Source organism: Falco cherrug, chromosome 13 (genome assembly GCF_023634085.1).
Source record: "Falco cherrug isolate bFalChe1 chromosome 13, bFalChe1.pri, whole genome shotgun sequence".
NCBI lineage: Eukaryota > Metazoa > Chordata > Aves > Falconiformes > Falconidae > Falco > Falco cherrug.
The window spans coordinates 20,487,545-20,507,782 of NC_073709.1; the positions used below are offsets into that span (position 1 = coordinate 20,487,545).

Consider the following 20,238-nt stretch of genomic DNA (forward strand, 5'->3'; position numbering starts at 1 on the left):
GAGTGTTAATAGTTGTAAGAAAATGGCTAATGTTAGCATAGGAGGGGTACCAAATGGTGATGTTGAGGTTCACAGGCATGGTTTTCTACTTGCTAAGACATTGCAGTGGTGTTGAATAGGAACATTTCATTGTGAAGACAGTTTGGAAACATTTGGTGTAATTTTTTGCTATGACTAATACAAAGGATTACTGTGGGTAATAACAATAATACTCTGTTACAGTGGTGATAAAAATTATTTAACATTTCTGTTCATCTGAAGTGTATTTTAAATTAATTCTCTTGGCAGTGTTCAACCAAAAAGGAAAACGTCTTGAACAAAATTATTGCAATTTTCAATTCTCTCATAAAGGCAACCTAACCTGATTATTTGTGAGCTTGTAGTCTCATTCAAATTTCAAAAACTATGAACTTCTATTATGAATACATGTACTATGTTTACTTTTCCTCATGTAATGTTCTGTGTGAAGTAATGTGTGTGTTGTTGTGGAAATATTTTACAGACTCCTGGCTTGAGAGCACACTCTGCAAGGCTGCAGTGGTTTGCAAAAAAGTGTATATCAAATAATAAGGTATGTGGCTTGTATGTTGTCTCCTATGTAACTGTCATTATATTCCAAGAAAAATTGTTTTGAAATATTTCATTGCTTGATTTTTATGTTTTTGAAAGGACATGCGACAGGCTGATGAGGTGAACCTACTGCTCTGTGTAAATCCTGGTGTATACTCTTAACAGAAATATTCTTTTAGCTGAATGCCCAGAGCATGTAAGTGCACATATATACAGAAGTAATTGTTTGGCTGAGTTATAACTATGTTCTTCATTCTTTTTAAAGATGGAGGCTTTGGAACACTTTGTAGAATTAACTCAAAATCTATTTGAATGTGATAGAGATGAGATGTACTATTACCTGCTTCAGCTGTGTGGTGAGTGAGCTTGTGGTCTCTTTCATGTTGTAATCGGTTTTCTTTTGTGGTTGGAGATAGGAAATAACCCTGAATTGGAGGGGAGTTTTGCCCTGATATGAAACTAGCCTGGGTACTGTTTCTGAAGCATTGGGGGGTAGGGAGGAGTACAGTTTGGGATTTTGGGGTGAGGATTTTTTTGGTGGTTTTTTTTTTTTTTTTTTTACCTGCAGACCTGAATGCTCCCATAGAATTTATGTAAGTACAAGTCTTCCAGTCCATGCTATGTCTTATGTGCTAATTTAAAAGTTTACCCCATTTTGGTTTTTAAGATGCTTAAAGAAGAAAAACTGCTTGTTTGTTGTATCTTCATAACTGATAAAGAGCTGGAGTCTCCTGTAATTGGGTCTGCTTCTGAAAGGTGCATTTAAAAAAAAAAAAAATCTGCCAATTCTTCACCAGCCACAGCTTAATTTTTGCATCATTTATAGGAATGGAACAGTTCTTAAAATGTTAATTTCTATGCTACAGGCTTAGTGTAGGATGTATCTGCAGTGTTTTTCGTTCCTCCTGTATTTTTCATTCTCTGCTGGTTTTGTTATTCAGTGTACCATACTGTATCATAATAAAAATTTTGGAAACTCTAGTTCGAGTTACCTTGAAAAAACATCTTGTCTGAAGATTGGCTATGGAGCACTAAATAGTACATTGGGACAAAAAAAAGGCATTACAGGGATTGCTGTGTACTTTCGTAATGTGTAGATAGATACGTATTAATGAGCCATTAAAGAAATTTGATAGTTTGGTTATGTGAAAATTACATTTGAGCATTAAGTAATTTTAGGCCATTCCCCATGTATATTTTTCATTGACTAGAACTAGTAATCTTTTAATGCTAAATAAAGTACTATTTGAACTGTCTTTTTCATAATGGTAATGAAAGAGACTTCCTTCTTCCCCACTGCACTCACCCCAAGCTGAAGAGATGAGTACTTCCACCAAAAAAAAAAAAAAGACCAGAGACAGCTTGAGAACCTTGTTGCTTTTCATTTCCTCAGCATACTTCAGAGAGCCTCAGAACCACACTGTAGCGTTACCCAGTTCTGCCTTTGCACATGCTGGTTCACCATCAAAAATCAAGTAGGCCTGAAGAGCAAGCTTGTCTCTACCGGGGGGAGCCTTCCTATTTCTCCACTCATCCTGTTCACCTCTGGCAGTGACTAAGGCTGACAGTGTGCCTGCTAGGAAGGGAATCTAAGAAGATACAATTTATCAAATTCTGTCATGCAAAATCTTCAGTTTTCTTTCAAAAGACAAAACCAATTCCGTCTATTCAAAGAAGTGGAAAACGTTTGTGGGTTTCTGTCACTGTAAAAGACAAAAACCATGCACATACTGGCTTTCAAACATTTTATATTATCTGTCAAAGCTGCCCCATGCACAGGTACAGTAGAGAGTTGTCATTGTGCACCTAAGCCATCATTTCAGATCTGTTTTAGGCTTACAAAAAAAAAATAATCTACGGTCTAGTCCCAGCCGTGATCAGAAATGTTGCCATGCTGCTTCCAGGTGGCTGCTCCAGCTTTTCCTTGTGTTGTGATTTAGTCCAGTGGAGCTTGAGCTACAGACCAGCTGAAGTTCCTTAACTGTGGAACAGTGGAAGAATAGCTGAAGAGCTAAAGTGCTGTTAATAGGCTGAGATGTTGCAGTGTAAATGATTCATTCCATCATCTGCCTTCTTGCCTTGCATCTCTTCATTTCTGGGATTCTGAATGAAACCACAGGAAGGACAGATAACAGCTAGCAGTTGTGGTTAAGTAGCTGTGAATAGTATCTACAACCAGAAGGCAATGCTATTCTGGTAACTTATGATAGGAGGCACAGGAAGCCACCTGCTGTATGTAGTTAAATAGTAATTAACTTTTCTTTCACAAAGTCCAGCTTTCTATTTATTTACAGTTATATACAGTGATGCGTATGTAAATTGCTGTTCTTGCTGAAAACAGTTGAATTATTCTGTGAATTTGGTAGCAATTTATTAAGGTTTTCTCTTTCAGAAAGCTTACCGTTTACAGTTGCCAGAGATGCGTTTTTTCATTAGCAAAATGAGAGCCTGAGGGTCTAGAACACTTCTTTGACTTGAAAGTGGCAAATTTCTGGGATGTAGTTGCTCTAATACGGTAGCAACATAACCAGGGGATTTCAATTCAAGAGTTTCAGAGTGGAACTTAGGCATCCTACCTCAGAGTGTTAATGTTTTGTAATAATTTAGAACTTTTGAACTTTTCAGGTTGATGATAATATGAAGCAGAAGTACATGATTAATACATTATTTTCCAAAGATAACTTTTCTGAATAGCTTTCAATATGTATGTATGTGTACTCTAAGTGTGTTTTATCTGAAGATTTGAATCTTATTTCAGAAAAGAACAGTGACTGGAAGAAGGCTGAAGGTGTTTGGACTAAAATTCAAGAAGAAAATGTTGTTCCTCGTGAGAAAACGCTACTGTTACTGGCTGATATACTTGAGAAAAATGGTCAGGTTGTTCCATTTGAGGTACCTAAGGTAATTGGAGTTTAAATTTACTAACTGACAACACATTTGAATATATTTTTTTCTATTGAAAAATATTAACAGATAATATTACAGTTTCTGAAATAGTTTGGTTGTTTTAAAGGTTAGACACGAAGATACCCGAAGTTTAAGTGTTTCTAATGTGGAAGAAAGAAAAATAAGGATGCTTTGCAGAAAAAACAATGCAAAAGGTAACCTGAAAATCACTGAGTTTTTTTTCCCCTTCAGCATTAATTTTAAGATTTCGATTAACTACAGAGTAACAGGTGCTTGGTGCTGCTTTTTGTTGGTTTGCTAATGTGTTAGGGAGGAAAGGTACATGTTAATGTTACCTGGCAATATTATGGTTCAGAAGCTGATAAGAGAAGGATGTGCTAAAATATTTAAAGTGTCATTGGAAATGCAGACTTCTAAAGGCATGTTTGAAAGCCAGTCTGCAGTGAAGTTGCCAATTTAAAAATTACTGAAGTTTTGCTAGTCTGTAGTTCACTTTATGCTGTTAACACTATATTCTAAACTTTCAAAATGTATCCATTAAACAGTAGAAATTATATTTACAGGATTGATGCTAAAATACCAGTTTTATGCTTTCCAGAAAATCTAGCTGTTCAGTCACAAGTTCTATGTTGTAAGACATGAGAAGTGTAGTAAGAAGAAACATTAATAGCAAGTGAAATAGCTGGGAGAGGTTTATGGGAAGACAATCACCTATTAAAAGTAGTTGTTCAGAGATTTTGTATTTGGCTCCAGCTGTTGAAAAAAGATCAGATATGATTCCAAAGTATACTTCAGGTACCTTATTTAAGCTATAGATTTGGCAAAAAAATTAAATAGTTGAGATTAAATGAGATGGGACTATGTTATGGAGATAGTCATTGTTGTCTTCCTACCTGTCTTTTATCTGTTACTCTGTTTTCTACATCTATTTGTTGACGTGACAAGGCTGTTCATTTGTTTGAAGGGAGGATTCCATGTGTTGTTGCATAGTGTCTTTAGCTTCTCTACAGCTAACATCTGAAGTTGTCCTTCCTTCCCTGTGAATTCACAAACTTTTCCTCCTGTTGTTCCTCCCTGAAAGAAATACACATATTATAAACAAAAGATAAAAATGTGTCCCCACAGCTCGTTGTTTCCAAATCCCTGTGCCTGTGGGTGCCACCCCACAGATGAAACAGTCTTATTGAGAGATCACTTCAGATCCATTCTGCAATGGAAAAGTAATAGCTTGTCTGTGCAAACTTCCCTGCCTCAGATAAACACAGAATTAACTTATACATGGGTGTTTGCTTTGGTATATAGGAAGGAGGAGTGTACGTCAGTGCAGGTCATTTGGCTTGGTCTGTGTTCAAATCATTGGAAATCCATTCCTATCCATCTCATCCCAAAGCAGGGTCACAGAGTCAGAAGTGGCATTAGTGAACCATTCAAAGGGAGGAGGAAATCAGTCCATTTCTAGCATTTGCTAAGGTGCAGGGCATTTGAGTATTCCAGAAATCCTGATTTTCTTTGCCTATAGTATGGCAAATAATTAGCTATGTCACTTGAAAGCAGATTAGAAAACAGAATTTAAAAAAATAATTTTGCTGAATGAGGAAAATACATAAATAGAAAAAGATACCTGGTTATTTTTTTCTGTTATCAGTGTATTTTACAGGTTGGATGTACAGATTTTTAAGATTTGAGTTTTTAAAAGAAGAATCTGTCAGTCATTCACACAATTAACTTCTGTTGTTAGTGAACGACCCTGTACAGTTATTCAGTTGCAGGAGCAATGATTAAAAACCTGAAGTGAAGCCTAGATATTCTGTATATAGGGAATGCAATCTCATGTTATGTGTATGAATTTAAGAATCTTGTACATTATGTCAGTCATAAAGTTAATGTTTTCAGGAAGTTCTTAATACTGGTAAATTTTAGGAATCAAAAGAAAATGAGAAATATAGAAATGTTTTAGCTGAAAACCAGCCAAAATCAATGGAATGCATTTTATAACATTATTCCTAGAAAAGTGTCCTTTGCCTTTGATATCATAAATGATCCGGAGAGCAGGAGGAAACTAAACATGCCCTGGACCTTGCAGGGAGACTAGTTAAAAACAAAAATATAAAACTTAACTGCTAAGAGACTATGATGACATTTGATACTGTGAATTTATCAGTAAATCATTTCTGTGTATTCTTTTATTTAAAGGTGCAGTATTTGAGAGGAGGTGGTCTAGAGCTATTGGGAATTAAGGGAAAAAAGACAATTGTTGGGAAACCGTTCTCTTTGTCTTAAACTATACAAACTTAAGTTGTTGCTTTTATATAACAGTATGATGCAATTTTGATATCTATGTAAATAGGGCAGAATACAACTTTTCGTCAACATCAGCTTTTTGATAGGAAAAAGATTAACTTAATCTAGTTATGTAACTAATTTAATGAACTTAACTCTGACATGGAATTGTTGTGAAAATCTGTTCTTTGAAGTGCTTGATTTATGCAAAATCTTATTTTTATTTTTATCTGGATTCCTTGGTGTGAGAACTTGCCCCTGGGGGATCATGTTACACATAGCCCAGAGAGCTGCAATTGCTGAAACAAATCTGACTGTCTTGAGAACTGAGACTTTGTTGGCAAATTGTCAGTTTTCTAACAAATCTTTCTACTTGAAATAGCTAGTATAACACAATATGATTTTGAAACCAAGAACTTTCTCTTTTGAATGCTAATATACTTTAGTAATTTTAGATGCCATATGAAGAAGTAATAAGCTGATAATACCTGATCAGGCGTATGTCTCGATTTGAGTCTCATCTAGGTATGCTTCAAACATGCTACTAGCACTGATGCAAAACATAGTTAAGCAAATAATCTGAACAGGATAATCATTCTGAGGTCAGTACTGACATATACAACAAAACATCCTAGAACATGAAAACAAAACGCACAAGGATTTTTAGGATCTTCATTGGAGTAGTCATTACAAAAAAAGAATCTATGTTTCCTTGTAGAAATAGATTTTATATTTGGTGGACTGTAATAATTGATGGTAACGTGCTTGACGTCATATCCACTGGTGGCCAGGTCCATTTCTGTGCCCCACCAATGGAAAGCAATATTAGAACACAGGGTGAAATCCTAGTGCGTTTTGAAGACAGCAAAGCTTTTGTAGGGGTCTCCAAACATAAAGAGGTTTTGGCTTTAAAAAATAGAATATAAGGGGGCTTTCATGAGCAGAAAGAACAAAGCTATCACCAGTCAGCTCTATTTTTGTAAATAATTAGTTACACTAGTAATAAATTATATCAGCAAAAGGGGTTTGGTTGTTATTGAATGTGATTGCTAGTCTACTGGTACCTCAGATTTTAGAAAACTGGAAGAGAAAATGTCTTTTCCACTAAATACTCTATGAATATTGGTGTACAGTATATGAGCAGGCAAGAGATTTCAGCACATTGCAATAGGCCAAGCTTTAACCTTAGAGTTTCAAGTAAACATAGTGGAGGATTTCAAGATCTTTCCTGTATCGTCCTGTTGTTGTGTCATTGGTCTTTTGGGTGACAATGCAATCACTACTGTAATGTCAGGCATCAGTTGTTTTCTCTCTTGTGTGTGTCTGTCTCTTTTGTATATGTGAAACTCACCTACACAGAAGTAGACTTAATTTTCACTGTGATATTCTTATCATTTACCTCTGCTCGTAGCTGCAAGCATCCAAAGTAGATTATGGATAGCAATGTTAATTCTAAGTATTAACTCAGTGTAAGAGTTTCTGGTGTGTAAAAAATAAATTCTATGCATAGTCATTTTTGCATACATTTCAGGAGGTTTTTATGTATACTCTTTGGTTGAAGAAGTTTAAGAGTCAATCCAAAAGGCGCACCAAAAGTTTTGGTTTAGGGAATGCCTCTGCAGCACACCGTAGTAAGTGCTGTTAGTATGACATTTCATGTGACAGTGAGATTCAAAACAATTGTCATCGTCTTTACTTTCAAAGTATAAGGAAAAAAAAAAACCACTTAGCTGTGAAATTTGTAGTGATAGTCCAAGTATTTCTGAAAAGTTTTAAAGGTTATTGTGGCTATGATTTGAATTAGCAAAGGGATTATTTTTTCAGTTTCATTAAATGAAACATGCAGTCACAGTTTAGGCGTAGAATATCATTTGTGGTTCATAGCATAGCTTTCTAGCATATGTTACAGCCTGGATGGCAGTTTTAGCTGCATGTTTATAGATGCATAATCTTGTTTCAGAAAAATAAATGACTGAAAAGTGTGCTTATCATTTTTTCCCCCTTTTTGGTAACATCTTTTCATACACTGACAGTTATTGTGAATGCATGAAATAAAACTGTTAATCAGTCAAACAAATGCAGTGTAGTTTACTTGCTAAATATCTGTATATTTGTAAATTGTATGTTTTGTATAAATCTTGTCGTAACCAAATAATTTGATCTCCCCATATTGGAATCACCTCCTATATTATTTGTTAAACGCTGTTGTGATCATGCACCAGACACTGTAACCGTATACCCCAGAATTAGGTGTTGCTTTAAAAATCCTGAGTCTTCCCCTTCTAACCAGCTGCATTGGTATTTAAGCAACAGCCACATATAGAAAAAGAGTAATAGCAAGCATTTTGTTCTGTGGAGGTATGCGTCAATTGATTGTTGTATACAAGCACGTTTGAACAAGCTGTGACCAATAGCTTTGGGCTCAAAGATGTAAGCAGAGGATAAATAGGTTTAAGATGGACCTCTTTGATGAATAGGTGACTTCTATGATCAACATCATCACAATATGACATTTCATTTTGGTCTTTTTTTTTTTTTTTTTTTAAACTCTTAGCGGCCTACAGTATTTTCCTGAATATGCAAGGGAAGAATGAGTTTCATCATCATTCTTACAGCATCCTTATAAATGCACTGTTAACACAGGATTGTCTTGAAGAAGCCATGGAAGTGAAACACATGTAAGGCTTTTCTGCATTTGGGGGATTTTAATTGTTCGGGAAGGATGTTTTAAAATAGTTTCTGGATCATTTTCAGGTAAATCCGTATCTTTCAATGGAAAAATAGGTCATGACTGGTAATTAGGAGCTATCGTAAGAAATACACCGGTGTTTCGTAGGGCGATATGCCATATATTAAAAAGGTACTAGAGTGACAGTGTATTGCTAATAACTCATTTCAACTAACAGTATCAACAAATGTATTTGGCATCAGAACTGAAAGTCTACCCTTCTGGCAGTCTGCCTTCTCCTCTTTAGAGCAACATCCAAACAGACAAGATTCCTTCACTTTACTGCCCGTGAGCCTTCCCCTCAGTGCCCATCCCTGCTGCTGTCCTGCCCTACCCACGCTCCCTGGCAGCTGGCTGCCTGCCAAATGCAAAATGGTACATTTGACTGTGATGCCAGTGGCTAGGAGATGACCAGAAACCTTAGATCCAACTCTCACACGTCTGAAATAAATCCAACCTGCTGTCAAGTATCGTTAGAATCACCAGAATTGAATTAACCTTTAGTGAGTTGTATGGTACCCCACTTGCTTTAATTATTGCCTGCAATGTATATTCTAGTCAGGTTGTAGGCTTCAAAGTAGAAGTGTAACTACTCATCAATGTAGAGGTAAGAACAACAAAAAATCAAGTATTTTAAGTCTTTCAGTTTCTTCAGCTAAAACAAGAACCAGTGGTTGTCATCAATGTGTTATCTGAATACAGTGAATTTGAAAGTGCCTGTAGGTAACTTCTGTGATGCATAGACACTGTAAAAATTTAATAATTTTTAAAATCACCTTAGTTTTTGATGTCTGGCAACAGTATAGTTCCTGACTATATTATTTCCATGGGTTTATTATTTTCATGGTTTCTTTAAAAGTGTTTAGGCTGTAGAAATGTCTTTCATTGAAAAAGTACTTGAGCTCTGCATTCAGAAGAACAAGTAATGTTTTTTCAAATAGCTCTCAGTAACTGGGCTTTATGATAAGGAATGTTTGTGCTTGATGGATATATGGCTTTTATCAGGGAAAAACTAAAACAGTTTATCAAATTAAGCTCCATGAAATGGTAGTAACTGGTAAATCTTTGTAAACAAAAGATGGAAAGGAGATGTTTTTGGAGTACAAAGAATGTTGATAAAATTTAGGTAGTTTGTTAAACATTTGCATAAAACATTCACATATCAAAAGACGAATTGAAAGATTCTTCAGGGAAGAAGTTTGAAACTTTGCTGAAGATTTTTACATGCGTTGACTGCTTCCCTGCTCCATGGCTCAAACCCACTTTTAAGGAAGAAGGACAAAGTATTGCATGTTATCAGCAGTAATTTGCAGATTGGAGGAGCAGTAAGAAGGTGGTGACTTTGTTCCTAGTATTTCGATGATTCAGAATTCCCTCTTTACATAAGTGTTTTAGAATGTAAACTCAAAATGCAGGGAAAAAATGAACAAAAAATTTTAAATACTAAAAAGGTTGGAGATGTTTTAAAGGACTAAACCTCTGAATCTTGAGGTATTTAGGAAAAAAGAAAATAGGATTTAATAAAATGTTCTATTCTTGGTCACTGGTCAAAACCAACTATCATAATAACCCTTGTGCTTTTCAGAACTCTCATATTCCATCTTGTAGCATAGAAATACCAGATAATTACATTCCAAGAAGCCTGTAACAGCTCATTGTTGCACCAAGACAGAAAATGCTTCATATTGGCAGTGTTCATGTTGTTTATCTGTGTATCTTTTTTTCTAGTAGCAAAATGATGCTTACATTAAGCATTTTCAAAAGTCTGTAAGTTTTAAATTATTCGCTGAAATAGTGATTGTGTGTGTACCCATGGCTGAGGAATAGCAAATCTGTGTGTTTCGCACACATTTCTGCATGCTTGACAATTTTTCCAACCTCATATTATAGATTACTCCTGCAAAGCCTAAATGTGTGCAGTGGCCTGAAACTTGTGCAACTCCTAATATTTTCATAAAATACAGGAAAGCTACCTTTATTTATATAAGCTAACATATTTTTCTTTTTACTCTGCTTGAAGCCAAATTTGAAATTTAAATAATACTTGGAGCGCCCTACTATGAACACTAATATAGGCACAAAATAAGTGATTTTTTAATTTAAAAAGGTCAGATAATTTTAGAATTTCCCTTGTGTTATCAGAACTGAGAAACTTCTGTGAGCAAGGGATGTGGTAAAAGGAAAATGCAGTCCTACTCTGCATTAAAAAAAAAAAAAAAAAGGCAACCAACGCAAACAATCTCCAGAAGGTTACTGATCTGTTGGTCAACCCAAGTCTAGTTGCTTTCACATTCTAGTACTGTTTGAGGAATATTTACTGTGTTCAGTCCAAGAAGTTTTAAATAGAAATTTAGGAGTATTGGAATGATGGATTAGTTCTGTAATAGTAGCTAACATCTATTTAATCACACTAAAGATTGGAAGATTGGAGAAGTAAATCCTTTGTTATATGTAATTTACAGTCTCATGCATGAATTGTTGACTTAAGGGCTTTGACAGATGGGACAAAGGAGAAAAAAAAAAAAAAGGCAGAACTGAGCAGTAGGTGCTTAGGCAGGGATTAAGAGGATTGGTTGGGAGAGTAAGAAATCCCGAGTCCAGTGACTGCATTTGCGAGCCTGGGAGGCTGAAAGTGACTGAGAGGATAGTCATATTGTGTGCAATGTGAAGGATTTTCTTGGGATTGAGGAGAATAATTTAGCAATGACCCTGCTTACCTCCCAATCCGCTCAGCCTCTAAGTTCAAGTAGGTAGGCTGCTCAGTTGTTTGCCACAAGATGATCAGTGAGGTTTATCTTGATTGCTGATATGGTAAATGGCAATGCCCCCCTTTTCTGTGTAGAGATTTTGTAATTTAGAAATGAACATTTGTAAAGTTATCCTTATATATTAAAAATGTGGCTATGTCATTTAGGAACGGGAACATTTTGTAGTATAAGATCAAGGCGATGGCTGATTAGTCTCTCTTGTCTAATTTCCAGAGTGTTAAAAAAGCTTTAGCAGTGTTATTAAAGATTCTCTTTGCTATAGATATGTTAAGTTTTGTATTACAGGAGATAAAGAATTGATAAGCGAAATACAATTTTAACATGGCTAAGGCAGCAAATGCAGTATGTTCACTTTAAAAACCTGTATACATCTAGATGACAGAAATTTGAAAATTAATCAACCAAATGATATGGTGTTAGTTCATAATATGCTTTAGTTTATGTTTAAAATCTACAGTGCTGAAAATAAATGTTTCATTTTTATTGCTGAAAGAATAGTTTTATATTTTATAATTATGGTGACTATTGAAAAAAGAAGAAAAAGTATCCAGCTTAGGATACAACAGAACAATGCAGGGCATGCAGTTATTTTAGTCATCTAATATGTCAGCATTCAAGAATCTGAACCGATTGTTTAAAAAAAATCTTGTACTTTGTTTCTTTTGTTGCTCACTTCCAACTTTGTCATCTGTCAGAATGCAAAAAAAAATTATCCTTCTATAACCATTGACAGGATAACACAAAAGCTGTCTCCAGGTCGATATTTTGCAGCAATATTTTTAACATACGAACAGTAGTTTTTATAATTTCACCTTGGTGCTCAACCATTTATTATCGTATCAGAAGCATGTCAGTAATTCCTTTCTAAATGTCTGCTTCTTTTAGTGCTGAGACCCACATCAAGGGCTTCACACTGAACAGTGCTGCCAGCAGCCTCCTCATCATATCGCAAGTTAGGCGGGATTATTTGAAAGGTATGTCACAATGCTTGACCTTTACGTCACATTAATGCCTCTGCAGATTTTTCTTGTAACGCCCTTCGAATACTTGGATAAAGGAGTCCATTTAGCAAATTACCTGCTTATCAAGAGCCTTTTGTGGTAGCTGAGAGACGTAAATTACTGTACATGCATTTATAATACAGCTTGAATATGAATGTACTTGTCATTTGACCACTTAGTCCAGTTTCCATTCCATTTAACACAAGATGGGTTTTCTTAAGATGAATCACAGCTCTTCAGACATGCAAAATTTGTGCTCCAGAAAGAGAGAAAGTACAGGCTTTCAAGTGCGTTAAAATTCACAGCACAAGTCATTTTGCTTTGGAAATTAACATACTTTAGAGCATCTGAAACAATTCCCAGCAGTTGTTTCTTGCATATTGTGTTGGTTGTGTGAGATACCAGATGAGTTAAATTGACTGTTAAATGTGCATGATTGTGCACTAAATGATTATAATATTGATTTAAAAACTTAATCAAATACTTTTTAATAGTTCTCAATACCAACAGTAACAAAATATTCAGTTTGGGTTTCTTTTAAATGTAACAATGATGGTAGAAAAGAAAATGGTGGCTGAAGAGTATGTAAGGGCACCCAGCAAGATGGTGGATAAAGTTCATAGTTGTGTTATTTCAGTTTTCGGCACTGGTTGTTTTGCAGCCTGGAGTTCAGCTCCACAGCATTAGATTTTAGTTATTTAGTTGTGCTGTGGAACTCTTACAAGAGATGAAAATTCTGCAAGCGCGTAGTTTTACATGCAGTGCTGTGTCTTTTTTCCCTGTGCAAGCGTAAGTACAGTGTTGACATGTATTTTTGTCAGTACCTTTAAGCATTGAAGCAGCTGCATACGAAGAAAATGTATTACACTGAATTGTTTTACTTTCATATCAGAAGGCATACCAGAAAATCCATTTATGATTTCTGCCAGCAGTTAATTTTATTCCATTCTATTATGTGTAGCTGTAGTAGCCCATACCTATGTAACACCAGCTACATTAACACATCTTCTCACCTGTGCACTTCCCTGCAGCTGATAAACTTCTCTTCTTTCACATTCTTTCCCCATTCAGTCTCCAGCCTGACATCACTGCCAGGTGCCGTTGACTGACTGAAGTGTTTGTGGTGAATGCAATTGCTTCTCTTGCTCTTGGCAAATCTTAAGTTTTTGCAGCTTTCAAGGCCTTCACTTGACTTCCCTGTCTGATTTTATTCTAATACATTTTCTGCTTTTTCTTCTCCAGTGTGAAGTTTTGCCAGTTCTTCCTATGTATTACCCAGTAAAAATCTCCCTTTTTTCAGAACATGACTGATGTCACTATATTCTGCCAATCTCTTGGGCCAACTACATAATTTCTTTTTAGCTAGCATACTAAATTCTCTGCCACATCAACCTTCTCCCTTGCTGTACCCTAAAAATATTTCTTTTTGCACAGTACAAAGTTTCTTAAGAAGACTGTGGAATTATATTGCTTTAGAAAATTATATTTTCTTTATCTTGTGCATTAAACAAGCTTTACTTTGGTAATTTAAATGAATAGTCAGACTTGATCCTTGCTTCTATTTTAATTTGCAAGATACCACTTCTCTTTTTGTAAGTGAAGCCTTGAAAATGCAAGCTACTAAATTTTTCAACCATAGCGGCCATTTTCTGAGGCTCATAGATTACCCAAAAATTTTTTGGGCACAGTCTTTTCGTAACCTTTTGTTGGTGAGCTCCGTTTGACCTACATCGTGTGATGGCCTTCACTTACATAAAACTTGCTTGCTTTATTACCTCCTCATATAGTTTGCCATCCATCTTTGCTGTGTAATGTGGTATGGTTAAAAGTGTTTATGTAGGTCCCTAAGTATACTCGTAAGAGCTCTAACGTCTTGAAGCAAGAACTCTGTAAAACCCAAGTTACTTTTAAAAGTCAGAACTTGAGTGTCACGGTAGGGAATTTGCAGAGCTTTTATAGGAATTAAAAGACAAGTGGTTGGTTTTCATAAGCACAGTTATCTGCTTTTACTGAAAAATCAAGGGATTAAATTCTGAATTCAGATTAGTAGTAATGAGTGCATAAAGAAAAAAGATACCAACGGAATTATGCAGTATGCTGCTAGCACATAACTTCTTGCAGTTTTGCTGCACTCATGCAACTGTCAGGTATTTCTCTGTCCTCATTCTTGAGAGGGCTGGTCATGCTCCATGCTAAAGGGAGGTCCACACTAAGTAATAAGGAGAGAACTTGAACTTAGCATGTGTTTTAAGTTTGCTTTTTAATTTTCAGGAATCTTGCCTCTGATGTGTTGCTCCTTTTTTCACTAAAAGGGGGGGTGGAAGGGTGAGGGGTGCAGAAAGAAAATTTGCTGTGAAGGAAGGTTAGGCATACAGGAAGGATGTTTTTTCTTCGTGTCTTATAAAAGGTAATATTTGATTTCTGCAGTACTTGCATATTGAATTGGAATGTTAATGCTGTGGAGTTCAAGTGGGTGTATATTATGTTAGAAGTGTTATCCCTTGGTATTATAATTATTATCTGTGATTAATCCTGCCTGTGCTGGTAAGGAGTAAGAGATTTTTACCAGAGGGGCATGTCTTTCTGCGTGTGTCTGCTCTTGTATAACATAAATTGACAAGAATTCTGGTTAGGGCAATGAGGGTGACTTAATCTGCAGTGGGTTTGGGGAATTTGTGACAGACAGACAGGAGATTTGTTGTATGCATGTATGTTTTTAACATAGGTAATTCCTATAATTTTAGGAGTTCTTGAGGTAAGTGTCCAGTTTTGAGTTTGTTCTCCTGTGGAGACTTGTGTTCCATGCTTTTATTGAAAAATTAAAGAGTTTGGTGCACACTTGAAAAGACAGATCTGATTACTAGACTTCAGCAGTTGCAATAGTAAATGACGTTTTAAAACTATATTTATTCTGAAACGTGCAACATTTTTGTATTTTAGCAAAGAAAATTGGTAATAGTTCGGAGAAAAATAAGATTAAAAGGTCGTGACTTGAAGGTCAAGTGAGGACATTTATGACAGCTGCTTTCTTTGAGCTGGATACTAAAATGAATTAATTAAATGTTAAGTATCTTAATACTTTTACTGAGCAAATATTAAAAGCATTTTAAGCTGAATTACTGTTGAAAGTTTTTGTATATGTATGTATTCAAGTTATAATTTGTTATAGCAATTTTGGGGCTTAAGTTCAGCAAGAGAATTATTTTCTGAACATGTTTTTAAAAGGGTAGGGTTGATGATACCAGCAGCATGGTTGCCTTCTGAACTAAAATCTGATTTCCTCTTCTCTTGTTTCTTTACCATCGTTAGATGCCATGGCTGTTTTAAAAGGGATGCTTGACAGTGGCTTGTTGCCTGCTAGACGAGCAGTTATTGCACTCACTCAGGCTCTGGCAGAAAAAGGAGATCTAAAGAACCTACAAGTGCTTAAAAACATGTGGGAAGACATCCCAAAATCAGTCAATGTATCTACCACACTACTTGCTAATGCTATTGCATTGGCTCATACTAAGAAGTAAGTATTTCTGGGACTGTTACATGCAATTATTTTATGCAGAGTGGTGGGAAATCACTTGCATTATCCTTTTCATTCTGTTTCCAGTCTTACAGTGTCCTAGATTAAAACTCTGGTCAAGTTGAGGAGTGTGCAGGGCAGTTCTGTTATGGTATTGTTTCCCAAACACATTTGGGGTTGAAAATCATTTAATGAAATGCAGGGATAGCTATGAAGCATTTGGGAGAGCATAAGGTCTTTTCTGGTGGTGTAATTTAGCTTTGATACCTTTGTTCTGATGTATTGCACCTCATGTAAAGCGTTCTCCTTCATGTTAGTTCAAGAGCCCTGTGAAATCTGAATGTAAAATTTAATTACTTCATCAATATAAATGTAAAAAAAATCTTTGAACTTAGCACCCACAGATTATGCATATAATACTTGTTTGGAAACAAAAATCTGCTGCCTGTTCCAGTAGTTGAAATGACAAAATACTACTGTGTTTACCCTCAAAATGTGAAAGCCAGACATATATCTGTGGAGTGGTTTTATATTTCTTTGCGGTCAGAATTACAGAAAAGTTGGCTGCTGTGCTGTTTTGCGCCACAGTTTTGATCATGATAATTATCCCTGCACTGAGTATTCAGCTGTTTAATTCAGTATCATGTTCTACCTAACATTGTTGTTTCAGTTGATACATTGGTACTGTGCTAGTTTATCCTTTGTATAAAACTGCATGGGGGAAGCACTTCTGAGAGAAAGGGCATACCATGAACTTCTCAATGTGCTTTGCTGGAACCAGTCTTCAGCAATCCTACGTATTCTATTATTTTATTTTCAAATCGGTTTGATCAGGCGGAGCGCCTGTGTCTAACTCTGCAGGAAAGCTGTAGAGCTGTGTAGTACGTCACATGTACCTGATCACCTCAGGCCAGAGTGAACAGTCACTGAAGTGTTTGGAACAGCAAGAGGACTTGAATTGAAGGGGAATCATGCAGGCCAGTTTCAGTAGTGAGCTCGCTGTATTTTCAGCCACTGAAAAACAATCTGTCTGTAAAGGACTGATCTTGTAAATGCACAGATCTGAGTGGTCCTTGGCACAAGTTCTAGTGCATTGACTTTTGCCTAAATGAAACAGCCCAAACAGAGATTTCAGGACTTGTCCTATAAGCTCCATATTTTCCTATGTTTCCATGTCATAAGTGTTACAAAGACATGCTACATTCTTACAATGACATGCTACATTCTTAAAATGTAGATTGGTGACAAGAATAAATAAACAATTAAATTGCTGTATGCAGGCACCAGTGTTTTTTAAGCAGCATTGACTTTTCCCATACCAAAACTAGCTTGGATGTGTGAAAAGACTTAGCAGCAGCGTAAATAGTATGCACCTTATATATTCTTAAACATCTTGCAAGCTGTACCTTGAGAACTGTGAAAAACAGATTCTTACAGATATTTTTGATACCTGTTCATTTATTGGTAGATTCATGTTTCTGATAATAGTTTTCAAAGCATTTTTCATAGCTTTCAAGCGTGGTGCATTTCTGCTTCACCTAAAAGCATTCATCATGTTCAGATTTCTTTTTCAATTAAATTAGTTTTTAGAGTGGACTGATAAGAGATGTTGCCATTTGAACTTTTTTGAATGCCATAAGTAGAATTTACACTTTGGTGAATACTTCCTGTGTTATTTGCATTTGCTGTACTTAAGCCATAAGATTAGAAATGTTTAGACAAAGGTACTGACCAAATGACATTTAGTGTTGTCTTTTGCATCCAAAAAAGGTGGGCGTGGGAAAAATGGGGTAAATAATTAATTGAATAGCATTTAAAAAAATACTCGAGTTGTATGCATTAATTATTCAGATACCTTCTGTTAGCACTTTTGATTTTGCCTTGTAGATTTGCAGAACACATTTTCCTAAAGCAGCTAACAGAACTGTTCGTCCTTAATGAGGAAAAAACGTCAAAATTATTTAGGCTTTGTACAGGTCAAAGGTCATTTGAAATTTTTTATTTCTAGGTTAATTTATTCGTCCAGTCATAAGTGGTTTTACTTTTACAATATCGGAATGAAGTCATAGGCACTCAACCATTCCTGGAGAATATAATCTTAATGTAGAAAACAAAAACTTTAATATAATCGCCTCTCTAGGTTTGGAAATCTTGATTTCAGAAACTAAGCCAGTTCAATCTCTTTTCCTAGCAATGACCTTGCTGCTGCTGTGGAATACCTTGAGCCTTTGCTTATCGCTGGTGCACAGAATCCTGATCAAGCTGTCAAAAGTATTTCCTATTTGTTAAGAAAGGTGTCTGAGGAAGGATTAGAACAAGCTTTGGAAACATGTAAGTTAATTGCAATGATATTTAAATATTCTGACTAGACAGAGGTGTTATGAAAGAGCTATTACATGTAAAACCTGCTCAGTCAGCATAAATCATGCCTGTGAAGTTTACAAAAGTGGCTTTTCAATCAAAGATTTTCCTTATGTACCCATCATTTTGCAGTTGGTGTGATGGCAGAACGACTGGCCAGTCAGTTTGGAATTTACAGACCTGTCACAGATCTTTTCCTTCAATATGTCAGTGCAGACAGAGTGGATGATGCCAGATCGCTGATACAGGTAATGACACAACAAGAGAGGTACAGAAATGCTTAGAGCTCTTCAAAGGTTAACTGAGAAATTGTCAAAAAGAGGTGTTGTATAGCATAGGCTAGTAGTAGTAGGCTTTTGAATTACAGTGTGAGTAGCAGTAACACAGTTTAGACTATTGCAAACCATGAACTAGTAGTCTCATACCAATAGTAGTAGTGGGTGCCAGAGTCAGAAGGTTTTTTGTCTTCTAACAACCTGAAGGAAATAAAGGAAGACTTGTATATTGCTTGAAATTCTATACAAAGCAAATATTTTTGTAAGTTTTCTGCTAGACAGCACTTGCTTCTTGCAAACCATTTCCTTGCAACTTTTCACATAATTTCTTAAATGCTGTAAACATAATACCTTACAGCTGTCTGGTTTGCAAACCAAAGGCAGGCAATGTTTGCTTTTCATGGACCTTATTTCACTTGGTTGCTATAATATTGGGTATGCTGTATTAAAGGTTTATTAAGAGCTGAATTTGCTTCCTGTTTACTTGAGTGTTACATGCTTTAAAAGACAAATGCTGGTCCTCTGGTGCACAGTCTCAACTGAGTTAGTGATCTTCAAGGAATGAAACAGCTGCATTCATGCCATTTGTACAGACCTAAGGACAAAGTCGAGCCAGAGGTGGGATGACCTGTGGGTGACGGGAGCTGCTGCTGGCAGTGTGCACAGACAGGCTCCATCAGGGAGGCTCGTCCAGGCAGGTGACAGTCCAGCAGGCATGCCCAAATCCACAATTTGTTCATGTGTGCATAGGCTCCTGCCTCATCCCATCTCCTGGTAGTACATGCTACTAACTTACCAGTTCCTAAGTATTTTAAGCTGTTAGAAAGAAAAAGCTGTGCTTCATCCATTGGATGTTTTGTGATCTTCCAAGAAGAATACATACCAACAAATGTGTTCAGTTATTTCTGCTACAGTGTGAGGAGGATTATTTGTATAGTCCTTGCTCTAGGATATTACTTGGTTTATTGCTTTGCCTAACTGGTCATCTGAGTATTAAATTAAAAGGAAACTATAATTTTGATACAGAACCCTGTTGCTATATAGCATGAAACACCAAAATGCAAAATAAATAAAGTTATTTTACTCTTCCTGATTTTTTGATTGCTCTTTGGTTGAAATGAGTGAAATTGAAAGAGTGAATGAAAATTGGTTACAATTTCATGCTTTTGTGACGATAGGGAGTTCAATTTTAAGTAAAATCGGCATGTTCTTAAAATTTTTCAAAACATGGAATAATTTCCTTTTGTGTATTCCTAAAACGTGCTACAACAGCATCCAACTGTTGGAATTAAATTCATGGCTCTGTAGCATACTTGAGATAGTTGTATACACTGTATTTTTAGGGAGAATGGCAAAATATTTCATGTTAACTGGACATTCACAGATAAGCATGAGTCGAAAATTCTGTGTATTATGAGAAAATTTGGGGTTTATATGGTGCAGGAAAAACTTTCAGTTGTGTTAAATGTTCTTGACTTCTATTGTGGAACAAGTATTCTACTGATAGGTAACTAGAAGATAATAATAATCACTGTCCATTGTTTGTTACTTTCTTGAAAAGTAAGCCACAATCCAAATGAATTGTTTCACTTGTAATAATCTGAAATATTAGTATACACGTGGAGAATCCTCGCTTTCAACAATACATCTAAAAGTCTGTTTAAAAGTTCAAGAAACAGCTACAGTTTCTTTTGTATGGTGGAGGGAGAATGCTTTGACTGATGAAGGTCAAAAGTAGTTTGATATTTTAGCATGAAAGGGGGCTGTAGAAAACATGTCTCCAACTAGATGGTGTCTTTCCTCTCAGAGCACCTACTGACAGTAGGTGAGAATG

The 20,238-nt window shown here is 35.9% G+C and overlaps 1 protein-coding gene across 2 annotated transcripts in view; it reads left to right on the forward strand.

Annotated features, from left to right (window-relative positions):
• LRPPRC (leucine rich pentatricopeptide repeat containing) overlaps nt 1-20,238 on the forward strand; it is a 92,500-nt gene that overhangs the window by 63,518 nt on the left and 8,744 nt on the right. For both annotated transcript variants that reach the window (XM_055725681.1, XM_055725680.1), the window contains exons 26-34: nt 503-571; nt 836-926; nt 3,329-3,471; nt 3,584-3,671; nt 8,312-8,435; nt 12,139-12,227; nt 15,564-15,768; nt 17,960-18,099; nt 18,262-18,377. In XM_055725681.1, coding sequence (XP_055581656.1) covers nt 503-571; nt 836-926; nt 3,329-3,471; nt 3,584-3,671; nt 8,312-8,435; nt 12,139-12,227; nt 15,564-15,768; nt 17,960-18,099; nt 18,262-18,377 — 1,065 coding nt within the window. The remainder of the gene's footprint in view (nt 1-502; nt 572-835; nt 927-3,328; nt 3,472-3,583; nt 3,672-8,311; nt 8,436-12,138; nt 12,228-15,563; nt 15,769-17,959; nt 18,100-18,261; nt 18,378-20,238) is intronic.